Source organism: Apteryx mantelli, chromosome 2 (genome assembly GCF_036417845.1).
Source record: "Apteryx mantelli isolate bAptMan1 chromosome 2, bAptMan1.hap1, whole genome shotgun sequence".
Lineage (NCBI taxonomy): Eukaryota > Metazoa > Chordata > Aves > Apterygiformes > Apterygidae > Apteryx > Apteryx mantelli.
In genome coordinates, this window is record NC_089979.1 from 92,817,926 (window position 1) to 92,838,681 (window position 20,756).

At 39.8% G+C, this 20,756-nt stretch overlaps 1 protein-coding gene and 1 long non-coding RNA gene across 3 annotated transcripts in view; one reads left to right on the forward strand and one right to left on the reverse strand.

Annotated features, from left to right (window-relative positions):
- The window catches only part of ICE1 (interactor of little elongation complex ELL subunit 1), a 35,798-nt gene extending 25,480 nt beyond the window's left edge, over positions 1–10,318 (reverse strand). The window contains exons 1-8 of one of the 2 annotated variants that reach the window (XM_067291043.1): positions 10,156–10,318; positions 9,229–9,287; positions 7,890–7,924; positions 7,403–7,421; positions 6,663–6,774; positions 5,601–5,677; positions 2,415–2,452; positions 248–330 (exon numbers count right to left, since the gene is read on the reverse strand). In XM_067291043.1, coding sequence (XP_067147144.1) covers positions 248–330; positions 2,415–2,452; positions 5,601–5,677; positions 6,663–6,774; positions 7,403–7,421; positions 7,890–7,924; positions 9,229–9,287; positions 10,156–10,236 — 504 coding nt within the window. In that variant the 5' untranslated portion in view covers positions 10,237–10,318. Of the gene's footprint in view, positions 1–247; positions 331–2,414; positions 2,453–5,600; positions 5,678–6,662; positions 6,775–7,402; positions 7,422–7,889; positions 7,925–9,228; positions 9,288–10,155 lie in introns of those variants that run through there. The other variant, XM_067291041.1, reaches the window with a different exon arrangement.
- A 380-nt stretch (positions 10,319–10,698) lies between these two features.
- On the forward strand, positions 10,699–11,618 carry LOC136991275 (uncharacterized). Its single transcript, XR_010883384.1, has 2 exons — positions 10,699–10,818; positions 11,097–11,618. It is a non-coding gene; the product is annotated as an uncharacterized lncRNA (long non-coding RNA).
- The last annotated feature ends 9,138 nt before the right edge of the window (positions 11,619–20,756 follow it).

The following is a 20,756-nucleotide window of genomic DNA, read 5'->3' on the forward strand; positions in this document are numbered from 1 at the left end:
TGTTAAGCTTTCATGAAAAACATTTTGTAGAGTATCTATGCTTAATTAGCATGAGATCTAAATCAACATTTCAAATGGCATGCTTCATTTTAAGCAATAGAATATTTTCCAAATTTATTACTAGATTTGTTCACTCAACATCCCCCAAAACACAATTTCACTATTTCAGTATCTGCTTTATTAGTATGATTTCCTTTTTTTCCAGAAATACTAAAAGAAACCTCATCTACAAACAGAAAAGTCTTACTTGTGCCTTCTTTAGCTCCTTTTCAAGCCCCTTCTTTTCAGTTTTCAGCTGTCTGAAGTCTTGTGTATGTTTTGTTGCAGCCTCTTCAAGCAAGAGAACCAAAGTTCAAGTTAGAAACTACAAGAGCAGACTAATAATTTAAATAACATGGGTCATCAGTTTGCAAACCAAATTACCAGAAAAAAGTAAACAGTGTGAAGAACAAATCCATTGAAGTTATACTTTTGGCTCATTAAGATTTCAAGCTTTATGCATAACTCATCCATGTAAGTATGTTTTCTTTCACTACATATCTAGTGTTCTAAACAACTATAATACATGTATTACTTTTCTCACTTATTACACATGAGAATGAAGAGTGGGTCACACTGTAGCATATATAGTTCAGTGGCATATACTGTAGCATATAGTACAGTAGCACTAGATTAAAAGGGGCTAAAAAAATAAGAGGGAAGTGGAATGTTTTCCATGTGCCCCAGAGGGGCTTTGAACCAAAGGTGAAATTGTTTTACATAGCTCTGCAGATAATAAACACCACAGCAAACTGCATTAGATGGATGAGGATAGCATTTGAAACTTAAAAAAATTGAGAACAGTACGAATATCTCTAAAAGCCTAACAGAGACCATGGAAGGAGGCAAGTGGGTGGAAGTACACAGAACATATGCAGGGCATGGCAGGTAACTGGGAATTGAATGTGAGGTTTCTGGAAAATTCACAAGCCAGAGAGAAGCTTGAGAGAGATTCTGGGAGATCAGTTTGGTGACTCATGTGCAAAGGGCAGAGGAAAGAGACAGAGGGAACCTGTCTGCTGACCAGATCAGAGAAGAGAAGAGACAGTATTAACAGAAAGAGCAATAAGAAGGAAGCTCAGATGGTAGGCTGACAAAAAGCAATCAAGGGAAAATTTTAGGACTGACATAAGCTAAAATATGGGTTCTGGGATATTTACTGAATACAGAGAAGAACAAAACAGATTAATTAGTCTCTCAAACTTGACTTAATGCAAACTAACTCACAGTGTTTTGTTCTAGCTCTGCCAGAATTTATAAGTTTGGGTGTAAGAGGCTATAAAAATCCTGCTGCCATGTACTGGAACTACAAAGTTTTCATCAAAATAAACACCCTGTACTTTACAGGACGATTTTAGGGGGTTCTAACATTAAGATACAAGCCACTCAGTTCACTGTGGCCAGTCAACAGCAATTCATTGTTCTAATGTCTGTGGAAATACTTTAAATTGTGGTAAGCACAGCTGTACCCAAGTGTGCCATGCAGGAAAATGCTCACCTTGCCAACTAGCAGTACAGCAAGGTAAGTATCAGAATACTTTATGCATGTCCACCTTCTACTAGCAAGAAAGGGGGGGGGGGGAAATCAGCACCACGAGGCAAGTGCTTTATCTTTACTTAACAGGAAAAAAAAAATCCATTCCTAGAATCTTTAAATAAATCAGGAAACATATGTCAGCATCTCTACATACTTAAAAATGAATATAAACATGGCTAGAAGAATCCTGTCAAGATGGTTAGGGTGCTGGAGCACATGCCCTGTGAGGTGAGGCTGGTGAAATTGGACTTGATTAGCTTGAGAAGAGGTCCCCTCCCTTAGGAGGGACCTGATAGCAGCCTTTCAATACCTACAGGAGGCAATCAAGAAGACAGAGCCAGGCTGTGTGTGGTGGGAGGATGAGAGACAATGAGCATAAGCTGAAATGACAGGTTCCACCTGGCTATAAGGAAACTTTTTCCACCATGAGGGCAGGCAAGCAGTAGACCAAGTTGCCCAGAGAATTGGGCAGCCTCCATCTTTGAATGTTTTCAAGACTCAACTGGATAAAGCCTCGAGTAACCTGGTCTGATCTCATAGCTGACCCTGCTTCTAGGGGAAGGTCAGATGACCTCCTGAGGTCCCTTTCAACTTGATTTACACTATAAGCCTAAGACACTTGACTGACAAGATTTTGCAGAAGGGCTGACATAATTCAGACACTTTGCACAATATATGGTAGTGGCTTGCCTTGCTCCCAGGAGCCTCAGAGTTCTCAAGTAAAATCGAGACAATCTAGACCTTTCATAATTACTTCTTTGAATAACAAAAGAATGAAGAGATGGAAGACTATGGAAGATGAAGACGACAGCACTGTTAACACAGTATAGAGAGTTACCTTCCAGTTTCTTCACTTTTGCTTCCAGTTTCTTTCTCCTGTTCAAAAAGAAGACATTAATACATCATTGTTTGGATAGAATTATGTCATACAAAAAAAACACCATAAAACCAATCCAACAATTTCAGAGTAAATAGGTCCTGATTCTGTGAAGTGTGTTACGTAATGCCAATGCAGCCCTGAAGTTGAAAACGTAACTCAGTGGCATGCTGCTGACATTCTCACGTGTATCTGCTACAGATGCAGAGTTTGCTCTTCAATTAAGAAAGTCAGACCACTAATCTGGGTGCATGAAAACACCTTCAGTTACCTTACTTGTTGCTACAAGTGCATCCTGTGAAAACTGTCTTCTGTTTTTCGTATTTCTATAGAGAAACACAGAAAAGCTGGCCTCACTCCTTAAAAATAATTAAGTCTTGTTTACAGTCTTTAAGACTCAAGCAATAAGATAATCAGGAATAGCATTCAGGATCACTTATTCCTACAGCCTCTACTTTGGAATATACAAGTGTTTACGATGGATTAAATATATATATATATATATATATACACATACAACCTAAACAACAATTTAGACATTTCCTATCCCTCCTTCCATTCAAAACATGCACACTGAAGAAAACATAATAAACACTTCTAATATTTTTCTCCATTAAATCCCAATATCCCAGAAAGCAGTCTTTAAAGTTTTGTGCTAGGTAGAGGACTCTAGCCCAACAAGCAAAAGCAAGCAGAAGCTAGTGATGCTCACTGATCACTTTCATGAAGAGGAACACAGTTCATCACAGTAAAATGAACTGAGACTTACATCCTAAGCCCTTCTGGACTTGGAAGCTTTGATCATCTCTTCAGGCATGCACCAGGGTGCATCTGCAAACCCAGACTGAGAAGGGGCGATTGACCACCTTTGGGATGTTCAGTGGTCAAAGCATTTACAGAGTTAGAAGGCCCAAGAACATGGGTCCCTTAGCCTGAGCAGGTTCAAACCTACCTCTTCCTATGCTCAGAAAACTGCTTTGACAAGCCAGAGGTGGGACAATTTCACAAAAACTTCCTCAGAAAACATCTTTCCAGGAAGGGGTGGGGGGAGGGAGTTGAAAGGAAGAGTTTTGTTTCTTCCTTTTAAAAAAAATAACAGGTAATCAACTTATGTTTCCCTGCAGATTATGTTCTGACCAAAGTACAGAAGCACTGCATTTATAAATAGCAAATAACTTGAATAACTACAGGCAACCACTAAAATGCCTCCATTTATCATTGCATTGATATTTGCAGAACGGAATTACTTTCACAGGCAAAGTGGCATGCTGGCAAATTTCATCTGCCTATGCAAATTACATTAAGAAAGAAGCAAAATAGGAAGACATTACATTTAATTATCTGAAAAAGCAAGGCTTGCAGATGATGCATTTGGACACAATTCTTACACTATGCAGCTCAAACGCTTTCCAAAAAAGCAAATTATAGAACATACCTAAATTAAGAATTCTCACATAACCTTAGCTATGATTATCTATGAGTATTTGGATTAAGCAAACAAGCTCCCATCTGATCTTCTAGATGTATACAGGACTTCAGCTGACAGAGAGGTGAGTTAGTAGAAGCTGCATTCAGAAGCAGAATTAATACAGTGGTATAATCTAATCAAGCTACAAAAAACACTATGTCTGTATTTTTTTTTCCCTCCACCTTTTGAATATTACAAATACAACCACAAACAACTACCTGTCATGTTTACTTCAACCTTACAGAGAACGCGACCTTTTAATTAAAATGAACGAACTTAATTCTGAAACAGTCTTAAGTTTCGAGTACTCCACTCCTACAGAGGAGTTTTGAAAGATTTCATATCTAAAACATTAGCAGTGGACATGCTGGAGGATTTTTCTCAAGTATCGCACTCCTTGTAAGCTCAGAGAGGTAAGGGAATTGGCAAACTCAACTAGACAATGCCCAGAGCAACCTAACTAAAGCGGGCTCTGAGGAGCAGAGTGGATCAAATGACGTTCACAGGTCCTTCTACAATTTAATGATTGTAAATTAATATTCAGTTTATGAACTCATTAGAATTCTGCTTCTGAAGGAACTCAACTCTGAAATTACTGAACGTGTGTGACCTACTGCTTAAGATGGCCTCAACATCAAAGGTATGTGAACTAGCTATACCATAGGAGGGAAAAAGTTAAAATAATAGCCAGTGTACAAGGAAGGAAGGAATCACTAGTGGAGTCCCACTGGGATTTGTACTGGAACACATCAAAACTAAAAGCTGACTACAAAAAAAAAAAAGCAGAAGGGTCTTAGAATTCTGAGCAACTAGATAGCAAATGCTAGTGTTGATAAATACACATGGCAGAAAATAACCACAGATACAAACTCACAGCACCTGGCCATACATTAGGTGGTTCCACTTGGCAATTTTAAACACTTTTCCACACAACCCTAAGAAGCCACAATTCCCTGTCACAGGTGATTTAGAAGCTAGGAGTACAACAGAGTTAAAAAGCAATTAGACAAAATCACTAAGAGTTGATCAAGAGCTATAAAATAACACAGGCATTTCCTACAGCTAAGGAAGCCCTAGAGCAACTGGTTACTGCAAGAACACACTGGGGGAATTATCGAGGCACAATTTGACAATACTCTGTACAATGGCAGCAAAAATGGCTTCAGCATTCTTGATGCCAAATCCCTCCTGTTCATTTTCAAACATGATGGACAACTCAGTGCCTGCTCAGCTGCTTCCTTAAAACTCTTCAACAACAACAAAAAATTGTTTTTAATGCAGATTACTCTGGCAGTATCACTTATATATCAGCCTCAAAGACTTAGCAGCACAACTGAAAAGGAGAGCAGCAACAAAAAGCCAAGACTAAGAACCACTTAAACCAGCACATGGAGAAACTACAGCTTCTTCTCCAATCTCATCCTGTTCTTAAAACCCTTCATTAAACACTCTCCAACAGCCACTTCAAGACAGGATACTAATTAATCTAATACAGCCTTTCAGAAAGCTTGCTACAAAATATAAGACAATTCTCCCATCAACTCCGTGCTCTAAAAATCTCACAAGCATAAAAGTCTCAGCAAAATGGAAAGCACAACTAGCAAGGTAGAGGAACAAGTTCTGTAAAGTCAGGGAAAGAAAGAAGGTGACAAAAAGTAAAAAAGAAAGTTATCACTCACGCAGCATCACTTTTTACTATTTCTTCTTTAATCCTAACATATTCCAGTTGACTCTCTTGATAGATCTTGAGCGAACTCTACAAAGAAAGAAAGCACAGTTAAAATATGTCCTTACAGAAGATAGAAAATAGATGGCAGACCTGTTCTAATGGAAACAACTGGATAGTCAAAAGATACATTCACTGAGAAAACAAGCGAGTTGAAAAGTCAGATTATATTTGTTCTTTAAAGGCACAAGTTCTGACAACAGCAACAACAAATCTCTGGAGCCTGTGCCTCCATCACTTATTTGGACAGGAACTCAAAGCTGAAGTCAAGAGCACAACTATACATTAAATCCTGCTTTTTCTGAACAGGTGCCATCAGGACCTCCACTACAAATGCTTGCTGAGGGAAGACAGTTTAAAGATTAAAAAACAGTGCTAACATAGAAGAGAAACTAGGCATAGTGACAGGACAAATGTTAATTCTCTATCTTATAGGGAGATTAAAAAATTACAAGAGTGAAAGGTTGGGGTTTTTTTCTTCCCTTGCCATAAGTAATAGTTAGTGTCTAATGAATACTTGTATTTGGGGGATTTGAAGTGTCAAAAGCTTTTCTTCTAAAGAAGACTAAATCTCAGCTAAGGGGTGGGGAGAGAAATTAAGGATAAACTCAAGGAGCTAAAAACAAAAGCATGTATTCAAAATGGTAACAGAGGCAAAACACTATTCTGGACAGATCCTCTTTGTCCCTTTTTCATTAGAACAGGTTATGGAGAATTCAGTAACCTAATAAGATTGGAATTGAAACCTAAAGGAATTTGAAAATATGCTTCTCCTTTCTCCCTAAATAACAGAAAATTAGAAAAAAATAAAATTTGATCACAAATCACAGAAACTACAAAGGGCTGAACTTTTTCCCTATCTAGATCTCACCACCATTTAATTAAGTTGACCTAAAACCAGAGCTGCCTGTTCTAAAGGGCTGGAAATAACAACCAGGATCATTAAGATGAGAGTTAAACAAACATAGTTCCTTCAATGGAAAAAGTGCAAGTTATTTAAATCTTAAGAGCACACCTTTTTCTCTTCCAATTCTGCTTTCAAAGAACCCAACTCTTCCTGACACTTTTCCAGAGGCAGGATTTTCTCTAGCATCTGCTCCACTTGGCAACGAAGAGCAGAGATCTCTCTGAAATGGGAAGTGTAATTAAAAACAAAACAAATCCATGGGTGTTTTAAAGTCCAAACTCAGCGTTCTGATTCTTCAGGCAACTGTTTGAGTATTTTCCTTTCCCTGATGGAAAAACGTTCTGCCAGATATCCAAAGGCTTTTATTATCTAAGTGATCTAATTGTTCCATATAATCTTTTACACTCAAAGAAAATTAAAGATCTGATTTAAAAGCATTAAATGGAGCATAAAGTTGGATGCAGGCAGGCTGCACATGTCACACAGTAGTACCTCCCAGCTGCCTACATTGAGATGCCAGGAATAAGTGTGTCCACATAAGTAGTGCTGTGAATGAAGAGCAGAGTCCAACTGTGGGAAGGAAAAGATATTAGCACAGGTACTGTGGAAGAAGGTTAGACAGTCTGACTCTGTTCCTCTCTGGGCCCCCCCCATTTCTCTCCTCATCAAGGATATCTTTGCAAATTATGGCCTAGAAATGCCTGAAGAAAAGGATCAGATGAAAAGCTTAACATAGACCCAGGGCAGCTGCCATTACAGTGAAAGGCTCCTAAAACTGTCTAAGACACAGTGAATATAGTAGATTTAAATAAACAGTTTCGTTTAAACAGGATTGTATTCTTTCTTACCTTTCAGCAAACCGAAGCTGTAATCTCTTGTTAAGGTAGAAATATACTGGTAAAATAGTTTACCATATTTTCCTTAAGTGTATTTGAATCCAATCCCCACTTGCAAAGAAATACAAAGTCATGCATTCCCTCCAACAGACAAAACGTATTAGAGAAACATTTCATTATATTTGAAGTGAATAAGCAGAGGCTCTAAAATAACATTAGAGTTTCTTCCGATGCAAGACAAAACTTGAGTCATTCTCAATAACACAGCTTTAAAATGGTCCGTATTAAGTCGTATGTTAGACACAGCCAGATCTCAAGTGCATTAAAGTTAACTCCAAAGCCCTATTTTCTGTAGAGTCTTTGTAAAGTCTATTCAGTCTGTTCATTACTACAGAGAGGCATCCTCTCTTAACTTAAATCAAAAAATCCCTCAAGTCCTCTTACAGAATTAGGATATCAAAATTTCACATACAAACACTAATAGAAAAACAAAGGATATCAGTGCATTTCTGTTGATACTCTGTCAGCAAACGACTGCAAGATAGAAAATAAAGACATTACTCATAAAAGCCAGCTGTATTATTCATTTTCTCAGCTGATTTGGACAACTACGTCTTAAGATACTTTTCCTTTTGCTTTACAGATAAATGCAGAAGGCATGAGAGTGGTCTGCAATTGCTGATACAAGTCAATATAACCATTTTGCTTCAGTAAACCACCACTGTGAGAAAACTATTAAACACTATTCTCCTAGATGCCATAAGAAGAGTATAGCATTTATTTTTATGTAAGGTATATAGTGAGACAAGACAACACCAAGAAAGGTGCTGTCCTTTGCTCAAGTTTTTATGTTTTTGAAGAACAGAGAGAAGAAAGGACATGAAAGAGAAGGACCATGACAGTTACTGCAATACAGAGAGGGTTGAATTACTTTCTCTTGCAAGAGTTCAACTTTTGCAAAAAAGAGAGGGGCTGAGCCACAAGCATCTAGAGAAGAGGCAATTCCCACATATGTGGAAATATGTGCATTGGCAGGGATAAAAGGGCACAAAGTTTGAAGGCATCAGAAGGAATCCATGCATCCACAGAGTGACAGAATTTTGAGGAAAAGGGTCTCAGTTAGACAGTGAGGGCTCTTTCAAATCCTTCCTGGAAACTGGAATGCATGACTGGAATTTAGACTAGCGAAAGCCAGATTGACATGTATCTGGGAAAGAGTACATGAGAAATAAACCATTACAATTGGGAGAGGTGGCAAGGACATCAGGCCACAGTATGGGGGTATACACACAAACATTTCTCCATACAACCATATATTGACGGTGATTGAGAAAGGGAAGGGCAAGCTATTACAGAAGAGAACGCAAACCACCAAGAGCATTTTAAAACACCACTGTTCTGATCATCACTCAGCCTCACTTTCACATATTCTGATATTTAACACCAGCAGCATTTCAGACATTAATGCTAAGACTATATTTTCTTAAAAAGGTTTGTATATGGCTGTGGTCAACTTTTAGTTCTCATACTACATTCTTCATGACAAATAAAAACAAACAAATCTCTTCAAAGAGCTTATTCTGCTACATATATAAGCAAATTATATAGCTGCACAAAACATCCCTGTTTTTACTACCATGACACAGACGTTTTAGGGCATAAACAAACAAGGCTTACAATCTAGATTTAAGAACTATTCCTGAAGAAGTTATATTATTTTGAGAAGAATTTAGTTTTTTTGCATTAATGAATATCTACTTTTCACAGAATCACATTTGCTGCATTTCTTTAAAAATTTAAGAGCAATAAAAAAGTTACACTTGTGCAATTGTACTTACTCTCCATCAATCATTTTTTGCTTCAGCGCTATTAATGCAGCTACATATTCATTTAAATTCTGTAAGGAAGAGTCTCAAGTTGGTAAAGAAGTTCCACCCCAGAAATAGTAGCATATGCTGTAAATACCCCCAAAACTACCTACAGTCATTAACTGCTCATGTTCTACACAGTGCAATAATCTGCCTTTTTTTCTAACTCACTCTTTCAGTGAAAAAATTACTAATTGATTAAAAATACATTCATATTTACATGCATGTACAAATGCCTGTAAAGAGTGCAGACTCCACAAGAATGATGAGGCTATACTACAAGAGTTTTTAAAGCTTTGCCTTTACAGCAAATTATATACTAAAAATTTCCCCATAGCTTTCTCTTTCAGATTCAGATTAAGCCTTTGCAGAATATTCCCAATAAACAGTATCTATTTGGTGATTTTCCCTGCTTCATAATTCAAACTCATTCTAGGCATGTCTGAAGACCTTTCTCTCATATAAGAGGGAACACATTGTCCAGGCTGTTATACTGCCAAACCACAAGCACTCCTAAGGGCACTGAAGGAACTGCATTTCCCCGGGAACCTACATTCCCCCGCCACAGCGAAGCAAACTCAAAAGGATACATCTACGGCACATGACAGAGTAGAAGGAGGTCACTAGCAGATCCCTTCAGCCATGCTGCAGAGCCTGGGCTGCAGGGAGACAAACTACTCTTCTGCCAGATATGCATAGCCTTTCGCTCCGTTAAAGCTCGCCGCGGCCGCTCCCGCCGCAGCCCTGCTCGCCGCACTCGCTACCCGAGCTCCCGCTGCGCCGGCGGAGCTGACCGCGGCGCCCATCGCCGCCTGCCCGTTAACGCCCCGCGGTCGCGCCCGTCAGCAACAGCCCCCCAGAAGCTCCAGAGCCGCCCAGGCAACGGCCCGCTGCTACCTGCTGCAGAAGCCCGCAGTTGGCGCAGGCCGCCGCGGCTGCCGTCCCCGCCGGCGGCAGCGGCGTCTCTCCAGGCATCATAGTCGCCGCCGCGCCCGGCGCCCCGCACCAGCCTGGCCGCTGCCACCCACCCGGCCCCGACAGTGGGGCAGGGACGGGGCAGGGGCTCGGCCCAGGCATCGCACACCGCGCCACCGCCTCTGCGAGGGCCCAGCTCTCCACCTCCTCCCCGAGGGTGGCTCTGTCACTGCCTGACGAGCGACGGAGGAGAAGGCGCTGGAAGGTATCCTCTGCCGTGGCCAGTGCTGAAAGCGCTCTGTGAGCGCCGCCTTGTCACAGGCTAAGAAGCAGCTTCCCCTACATCTGCCACCTCCCGCTGCGGGTAGCATTTTTTCCTGACACGGGCACTTCCTTCGGATGCCGCTTCAGTGCTAGTGCGGCGAGAGGAGATCACGGGTACGAAGGCCGGCTTCCCACAGCTTTTCTCGCCTCTCGCGAGAGGCCGGGCAGGGTGCCTGGGGCGGTGCGGTGCATGCTGGGACATGGAGGCCGGGGGGCGCCGCGGAGGCCGGGGAGCGCCGCCGAGCCCGTGTCGCTGCTCGGCCGCGCCGCGGGGCCCTTCAGGCGCTGCCCCCCGCCACTGCTGCCGGGCGACAGCTGCGCGTCAGTCTCAGTCCCGCCGCCCGCGGTTCTTGGGGGTGTCCGTGGGGCTTCTGCTGCGCCCGGTGGGAGGGGAGGCGCGCCGCTGAGCGCTGGTGGGGGCTGTGGTGTTGATGCCTTCGGCTCTTGTGCAGGGGAAGGCAGGACGGTGCTGCCTTTCTGTCGTATCGTGTTGCCGATAGGCATGGCTACACTTTGCTGCTGCTTTTCTAGCACCGCCAAAGTCACAGCATGCTTAGGCCGTTATAATTGGCGGTGTAACACACATTTGTGTTTCTTAGGACTGCAGAAGAGAAGGAGCCAGGCCCTTACCTACGAACAGAAGCTCTGTGAAAAGAGCATCGCCAGTGGTCATTCACAGCACACAAGCTGTCACACACACGCACACACACACACACCCGTGGCATGTGTCACCCTCAGCTCACCATCAGTGGCTGAGGCAGTACTGATGACGGGTGCAACCAGAGGCTCTGCAGAGGAAGTGAAGAGGCCCGACCATCTTCACGGGATTCAGTGCGACAACACCAAACCTGCCCTGTGGCAGCCTCAGCTGTGTAGCAGAAAGGCCTAGTACGATAAGTGTGAGAGAAATTCATGAGTCCAGCACCACGTTTCCTTTCCATGTACTCCCCAGAAAGCTCTTGTATAAACGAAGGGTTGAAGGCCGGGATGATGAAGGCTCTTTGGGATGTCTTTGGCTTTAGTGTTTGAAGCATAATAGAACAAACAAGTCTCCAGCCAGGACAAACCTCAGGCTGATTTTTCATCATCAGAGAAATAAATAAGTTTATTAACTGGAGAAATTGTTAGTGACTCTGGTTACTCATGAATAATGGCACTTCCTTTTTTTTACACTAGTAAAGAACTCCGAGTATGAAGTTCTATTTCATAAAACGATGTGTAAATGCGGAAAGAAAGCAGGAGAAATACTGACATTAACAAAAAACAAGATGTGAACTAACAGAATGAAATTGCCAGAAATAACTCTTGCTAGCCAGAAATAGCAATTAGAGGGTAGAACATCACATTATGAGCAACTCGAAAGCAAAAAATCTACATGTTGGATTTGAAGCAAGCCCCTTTGACTAAAAGGTGCTTGAGTGATAGGAGGCAGGTGCTTGCAGACTAGGCCAGCAGTCTCCAAACTGCTCCTCTCTTGGGGTCTGTGCAAGAAAATGGAAACTGTATTTTGGTGGACTGTGTCACCCATACATTCTTACAAATAATACAAGGCAGTTTTAGGCTTTCATCAAACTGAAGTTAATGAAAAACACCTACTTATTTCAGTGGATTTTGGTTCTTGTTACACTTCTGAATTACAGTTTTCCAGAGAAATAACTCAAAAAGTGGAACATTTCAGCTAACTGGGGTATTTTCAGCTAGCAAATTTTGGTTTTAGTAAACTTAGTTCAAGTGCTCTTGACAAACAGAAAATTTTCGCACAGTAAGGCTACAGTTACATATTATTCCTGGATTAAATAATTTCATCCATAGGTGGGGAAGCACTGATTCTTTTGTAAATATAAATAAAAATCTAAAATAAAATATTTGAATAAAGTAGATTGATTTAAAACACCAAAACATAAGGAAACCAGGCCTGCAAAGAGTAATGTGGAAATTTTACATAATAAGCAGTGAGGAACATCGATAACAGAACAAAAATCATATTTAAGATTTTTGGGGAGGGCATGGGGGTGAGGAAAACTATTAAGGTTAGGTGATTTTCTTCCACTGGAGCATCACAGGAGCTGTCTTCAGAGCAGTCAGGAGAAAGGGCAGTATTTAGACTGAATGTTGACCTCTAAAAGTACTCTCAGTTTGGGGCAGCAACACTGAAGAGAGTAAGAAAGTTTGCTAATCTGATCTATTGGTTTACAACATCTAATTTTTACAGATCAGTCATATGATTTTGGATAAAATGGGCAGGACTTGGAAGTACTTCAGACAATCTAAATTAGATCAGCCTTGCCTGCTAGATAATATAAAAGGAAATCATCTCTGTTTTTCAGTTTCCTGAAAAATTCTGTAGAGCTAATGCTCACCACATATTTTGAGATACTCAAAATATGTTTCTGAAAAAGTGAGAAGGCATTTCAAGTGTATGTTATTTTGGTGTGTCTAACCCAAAAGGCATTGTGCTGTGGTCCAGAGTGGGAGGGATCAAAGTCTATGGTTCACCAAAACATCCAATAAACAACAGGTACCTGAATCCAATTCGAATTTCACAGCATTTTATATTTCATTTAATGTTTTTGAATGTTAGATACATCTCTATTAAGCTGATTTTTCTTTGAAGGTGTCAGGAGGCCAGTACTCTCTGACCAGCTTTTTAGATATTCCACAAGCAGAGGGTTTAGTGTTGAATACCAGATTTTCTCATTTTAAGTTATTTGACATTACACAGGATTTTGATTTAGCAGAGTGATATAGCAATGCACTTCAGTCACAATAAAAGTACAACTTCCTCTTAGCAGAGTAGTTGCAATATATAGTTGAATCACAATACAAATGTGATTCTCATTTTTGGTCTCTATAATATGCTCACCATCTGTGGCTATTCACTCAACCCCTGCTCAGGCTTTGGGCCTAACACACAGCTCATGCTAACGCCTGATGTATGCTGGGAGCAGCACCACTGGGCTAACGCAAGAGCAACACGTACACCAGATACTCAAGGACATGAAGAAGAAGGTCTCCTATCCTTACAATTTTATACGTAACTGCTCATTAACACCAGATAAGACCAAAAGTCTTCAGAATTGAGCAAATTCTTGCCCAGTAACTGAAATGACCAATATGAATAGTATAAACCAAACTTCTGAGCTGGAAGGTACAAATATGCGAGCTCACCCAAACACAGTATGAAGCGGATCCATCAGCAGCCAGACTGCTGAGGCTCTCATGCATCCCAGTGCAATTAAGGGGACATCCTCATCATGATGGAGAAAGAAGGATGAGCATGCTCACTGTTAGCTAGGTAACTATTTTGCTCATAAATTTTGCTCTGTTGGCTAGGTAACTATTTTGCTGCTCATAAAAAAACAAATTTTGCTCACACAAATTAGTGAATTAATGAAGTAATTAACTAGAGAATTTTCAATTTAGGCTAGTCTATTCAAAAGGGATTGAGCCCTTGTTTGCCTTTTACCTAATGAGCTTATGAAATAAAGTTTGATTCACACAGTACATTGTCCTGTAAATTGGAGAGGTCACAACAAACCATGACACTTACAACACTGTCTTCAAAGCTCCTTTTGTCTGTTGTTCCGTTTTTATACTTTGTGTTGGGCTGAGCTTTGTATACACGTATTATCTGTCCTTATTAGACAAGAGTATAACTGATTTTGCAAAGGAAAGCTTATTTTTACAAAAAAACAAACAAACAGTGGATTTCTTCTGAGGGACTAGCAGCTACAATTGCAATAAAAGGATTCATTACTCTATTGCTGCTTTGTTTTTAGAAACTGCAACTTCCAGCAATTTCTATGTTCATCATGACGTTATGATTTCTCAGTCTGTATACTATGAGCTCAAAATATCTCTAGCTGTCATCTCAATTTTCAGGAACAAGAGGACAAGGTCAGCTTTTATTTTTTCCAGCTATGTAAGAATTCCTTTGGCAAAAAAAGGCCCCAAAAACCTGTAGCCACCTAGAAACACACATTTCTGAGCTAAGAAATTGCTATCTGACAAGACAAATAACCTGCAATGAAGCCTTCATAGCAATCACATTTTTGGATGCTTAATCCATTGTGCCCAGGTTTGGACTGTCTCCCAGATTTTACATACATGGTATTGTTGCTAGCTCAAAAATCATGGGTCTAAAAAAGCATGCTCTAAAAAGCATGAAGTTGGCTTAAAAATCATAATATATTCTAAATCAATATATGAGCCTTTTCTTTTTTAAAGCTATAGGGAAAACTATTCCAAAATGTAGCTTCAAAGAGTAAAAATACATTTTTTAAGATATCTGCCACACTGGCCATCCATTTAAATGCTGTGAGAGTACTTCCCTTTCCTAGCAATGGAAGATACTTTGAATGCCCCAATAGACCCTATCATTGAAGATTTCCCTCACACCCAACTTTCATAGGCTCTCTGGTGCTCTTCTTTTATGTCCCATCTACCTCTTTGAACCATAGAGCAGGAGCAATTTTGCCCATGAACCTGCCTTCAGTTTCATTAAAATCAATGATGGTAACTAACTTTTTTGAGAACAGCTGCACTTCTGTCTGTGGACAGGGAGAATTTTTGGTAAGTGGTAATCAGCTTGCTGGCTGCAGCCCTTCTGATAACTGTGACACACAGCAGCCATTTTTATAAAGGAAAATTCACAGGATGACAACTTTCACCTTTCAAGAAACAGGCCCCCCCTTGCCTCCCCTGCTTAGCAATAGTATAATAAGAATTGGTCACAGGTGGGTAGGGCTTAGGATGTGGCCTTTTGTTGTACTGAATCACTGAATCTCTTCCAAGTATCCTTACAAACAGGAAAAGGATCTAGTTTATGCCTTTTATATGAAACTGTTACTGAGTAATATAAAGTTTTTGGAGCATGGACCAGCATGTTGCCTTCCTTGGTGAGTGCCTAGACCATTTATTCTTTATTCTTCCCTTCTCCTTCCTTCTCCTTTAAAGTAAGGAGTAATGAGATTTCTTTTTGTGGTGTTTACCCAAAGAATCTTGCCTTCTTTTCTGAACAGCTAAATGTTTTTCACCTCCTTCCTTCCCAATCCAGAATAGTCTCTAGACTATTGATCAGAATACTAAAAGCAGTTTAATCTTAAAGAAAAAAAGATTTACTGACATAATAACTATTAGATGGAACACTTTAAAATTCTCACACTACTATTTGTACTGGACATGACTTTTACTAGGACATTGAGAGAACAAGATCCTCCTGTGTCCCTTTATGATAATTTCAAGGACCATATGAGTTTGTATTTTATCCTGTATAACTAGGACATACATAGGTAATAATTAGCAGATGAATATGAAATTTAAGAGACTTGATCATAATCTCTTTCATATGGAAGTAAGTAATGATTTTAGTTGGCTGCTTGCATGATTGAAATATGTATAAGATCAGTATCAAAATTATTATTTTTACTTTACATTAAATTTTATATTAAACCACTGTCAAGACTATCACCTTAACTGAAATCATTGCCTTAAACTATATTTCTCCCTGAATGCTTCAACTCCTCCTTTTTAGATTTATTTCCTTCTATTGAAAGGCTATTGCTGTGATCAACATACACCACTTAACTTCACCAGATAGCCGAAGAGTCTTGAAGTTGCAATTTTTGCAAGAATATCAGTATTTTGTTTCTCTGCCTCCTTTCTCCCCTGCCCATATATTGTATTTTTTTACTTGTGCAAAAACTACATTTAGTGAGTTTTTCAAATGGCTGTTGTCATATGTCGTCAGAGGCAGTTCCACAACATTGAACTACCTGCATGTCTGCACTTTTAAGTTTTCATTCCTCCTTATTCAAGCCCTTGTAAGCAAATAATCAGTCATCTGTTCAGACTGCTAAACATTAATGTTTTGGAAGCAGATAGCTGCATTAAAAGGGAATGGAAATGAAGGGAAACTTGTGAATTAACAGTCTCTAATGCAGTTTAATCTCTGTGTGTATTGTTTCTGTCAGAAATGAATTACCTTTGAAACACTTTGGAAAAGCAAACATTTGCCTTTGCAAATGAATGTTTGGTTCTAAATGGCAGGAATGCTAAAAATAGTCAAAAAAGATATTCTCTGGCACATAAAAAGTTACATTTCCCCCATAGCAAATGACCTGAACCCTACATGTTGCTACCTATGTGCTCTGAGTATTTTTTCCAAGAACACGATATCCCTAAGTAAAAATGCATTTAGTATAAGTTTGTTCATGAAGTGATATTTTCTACCTCCTTGGTAATGATTATGAGGAAGTTCTTTCTTAAATAAGGAAACAAATAATACTTTCACAATTTTTCCCCCGCTTCTTCCTGGAAGTAAATGCTATGAGATCATGCAGGTTTCATCCATCTTTGGAAGAGAATATTTTACATATATTGCACAGATGGAAGCAGCAAAATAGGTCTAGTGCTACCAGCTGCTCTGCCAATTTTCCAGTAATTTTCTCCCAAGAAAAAGCTTAAAATACTGAATTTCTCCCTGGAAAAATAATTTTACTTCATAGCTGCTAATTAATATTTTTTAAGTACCATATCTCTTTCATGTTCCATTTCTTTTTCTACAGTACTGTACTTGACAATGCTATACATAAAAGGAAAGGATCATATGAAGAGCAATTTAAAAGTTCAGTAAAAAAGGAGGCCTAAATAACTATTACTGACATAAAACATACTAAAAATACCTACACAGATGTGATGGTACAGAGGTAACTTAAAATCTAGGAGTTGAACTGATCACTGAGAATTCTGTTGTGAAGTCTGGATCAGGTAGAGATTTGCTGTCACACTTCAAAAAAACAACACCTTTGTCTTTTTGTTTCCTTTGTGCACAATGGGGAAAGAAATTATATATCATGCATGAGTATTGCAACGTTTTTGACAATGTGAAGTGTATGGGAGCTGCTGTTCAAAAGCTACAGTGTTACTGACAAAGCGCATGGAGAAAAGCCATTTAGTTTACAATAGGACATTAAGTCCAGGCACAGGACATTCTAGGGAAGGCAGAAAATTTAATGAAGTCATGTTTAGAACCAGATTCCTGGAAAGTGGCAGGATTTCTATCAGAATGTCACATCTCATTTTGTACTTTTCCCTTCTTTTTAGGTAATTGTAGCACAAAAAAACTTGACAAGGTAGCAAAGTATGTTCTGAAGAACAATTTTATAAGCAGTAAGAAAATGGTGCTTTTTTTTTCATAACGGAAAAATGATACCATTTTTATTTATTTCTTCAGAATCCCATATATATGTTTTTTATAGCTTCCTAATATCCTTAAATATTGTGGCTACTCAGAGTGGAAGCCATCCACATGCAGAATGTTAGCAAAACTCCTTTGATACTCATTAGAGAGATGAGGCACATTGTAGAATGTACTTCAACTGACCTATTTTAGAGATGTAAAAGAGAGAGGGTGGGATGAATCACACACCATAAAAATACCTTTTTCTGTCCATTGATTTATAAGAATCTAGAAGACAACTTCCGATGTAGATACTTACACTATGAACATCTACATGTGAACACATGAATCCCACTGTAATGTCCTCTTTTTTTTGTTTGTTTGTTTGTTTTTGTTTTCTCTATTGGTACCTTTAACAATAGCATCAGGAATTTCATTTGCAAATGCTCATTTATTTTTCTGGCATAAAATGTGACTGATAACTTTATGTTCATATATCAAAAATATTCCCTCACACAAGAGCAACTAAAATAGCCAAGGTACTACTGTAAAGCTGAAAAAATTTTTTTGTTTTAAACTACATAGCCAGAATAAAAAGAACAAGCTAAATTTATGTTCTATAACTAAATGAGTGCTGCATATGTAGTTCCTAGCTAAAAATTATTTTTAGTTTGTGTGTTACGTTCCTGCTGCTTCTGCACTGGAGAGTAACTGTGCCTTCTCAGGGGAGAGCAGATTCCAGGGACTGCAGTGTATGGCAGGCAGAAAAGAATGACAGCAAAACTCAGGTGAAAGACATAAAACATCCTAGGGAACAGAGAGGAGTGTGCTATAACAAAAAGGCATTAAGTTCACAAAATGTAAGTCTGGAAGCAACAAACCCACCTTCAAGGCCACAGTGCATGGGGAAAGCACAATTTATAAAATTTTTTATTTGTGTTCTGTCTAGTGTTCTAATTGATATTTCAATAAAATCTGGATTTTTTGAATTTGAAGAAGTCTTTTCACCTTTTGGGGGAGCTTACTGTAAGGAGATGACCTAAACCTCAAAATTTTGGCCACCTCAGACACCTAAGTCATGCAGTTTCATCACTGAATGTGATTAGAATTATTGAAAATGCTGAAAATGCATCAATCTGATGAGATTATTCAGAAGGGGGCTCAACTGTTCTAGGACCAATGATGCTAGGTCTGGAGCTTTGTTGATCAACAATCACATCCAGTCTGGATCATATGTGAGCACAGCATTAACAAGAAATGACAATGATTTTTAAATATGTCTGAATTTTTACTAACCAGTTTTTCTTTCTTGCCTGTTTTCACTGACTGCAGAAATGAAATAGCTTGAATCAGATAAGCTGCAGCATTCTAGATGTACAGGTGGCTGACTCTCAAGGTTTTGTATGCGCTGTCAGTTTGGTGCAGCAAGTGTTTTGCTCTTTATTCCCTGGTCAGCTGATACGCTGTATAAATACAGACTAACGTGCTCCAGAGCTCTCACCTGGAGTAGAGGAACTAGATCATTTTAAGAGGAAACCATGGCACATTTGAGAAGATCTGCTTGGTGTCATTCTCACTGCAGGCAAGCGTGCAATGTGAGCATGTAATATGTGAAATGTAGCTCCCTCCGTTCTGGAGAGCCCGGTAGTGTTTTCCCTGCCAACCTCTGATAAACATAAGGCCAGAAATGTCTTCCCACTTTGCCTTGGCTATATGCCCTTGGTTGTTCTGTGAAGTCACACAACCCATGGGTCACAAAATAGCCATCTCAAAATTTTGGTCCCTTGCCTTTCTGTGTTTTCAGCTACTCCTTGCTCGTGCTGGCTGCATCCCTTCTTAGCCAGTCTCAATGACAGACTGCTGCAGAGAGGCACAGATCACCAGCAGTCTTCTCAGGGCACTGCAGTCCCCTCAGAGCTTTCCAAAAGATTTTCTCCATGCCACTGCCCTGGAATGCAAACCATATATCATATCCCTGTCCTCCACTACCAAGTAGCTTTCCAGTTCAAAGCAAAGCAATCTTACAACTATTTAATAAAAGTGGAGATGAAGAAAAATCTCCTGAAGATACAGTCATGACATGAGAAAAGAGGCAGAAACATACATATGTGGAAAAGCTACAAATTCCAGACAACACCTGAGATGCATTATATGGGATCACCATGTCAGATATCCTGTGAGCATATCTGGTTTGACAGGATATGTGGGTAACAGATACTCCATAAAAAAGACAAAGACAACAGACAAGAAAAGTAATAAATCAAACACCCAGATACACAAGCCCTAGTCAGCAGGAGATTATAGAGACAAAGACCAGAACTCTTAGTTCACTAATTAATGGCCCTTTGAAGGAACCATGCAGACATGACCTTGAGCTGATGCAGCCAGAACTTTGTAACTGATGAGAAGGAGGGAAATAAGATTATCATGGGTCTCACAGGAAAGAGCAAATTTATTATGGGATATTTGTGGAATTGCATAAAACTTACTGCAGGGTGCTTCAAGGGGATTGTGGGTATGTGTGAATCTTATGGGTGCTTAGGGGAAGGGCCAAAGGCAGGGAAGTGGAGGAACAAGCATTGGAAAATGGAGAGAAGAGGGGATAAGAGAAGAGGAGCTGATCACATGTAAACAAGCTGCTCATCTGGCCAAGTCCTGGACCTGATTTACTGCAGTCTATCCTATTCTCTTTAATTAAACTCTATTCCTAACAATTTTCTGCATAACTTTGCTCTCTCTTCTGCAGGGGGTGGGGAAGGGGAGTGTAACTTGCTAGTGAACTTCAAACTGAATTAGCCAGCAAAGAGATCAGAATCTGAGAAGACTCAAGATTAGAGCTCAAGACTGGATAAATGGGGCCCAGGGTCTGAGCATGGATTCTAGACAGACTTATGGTCTGGTCTAGGGTTTGAGGGACCTGTAGATGTATGTGTATGTGTAAGATGAGTGAATGTGCACAGAAGTTCTGCTAGAAAACTTCAATCAAGCTGGAATACCCAGCAAATAGGAGGAGACAAGCATCTGGAAAGACCCAAGATCTGAGCTGGAGATTTGGTAAATGGGGCCCAGGATCTGGGCA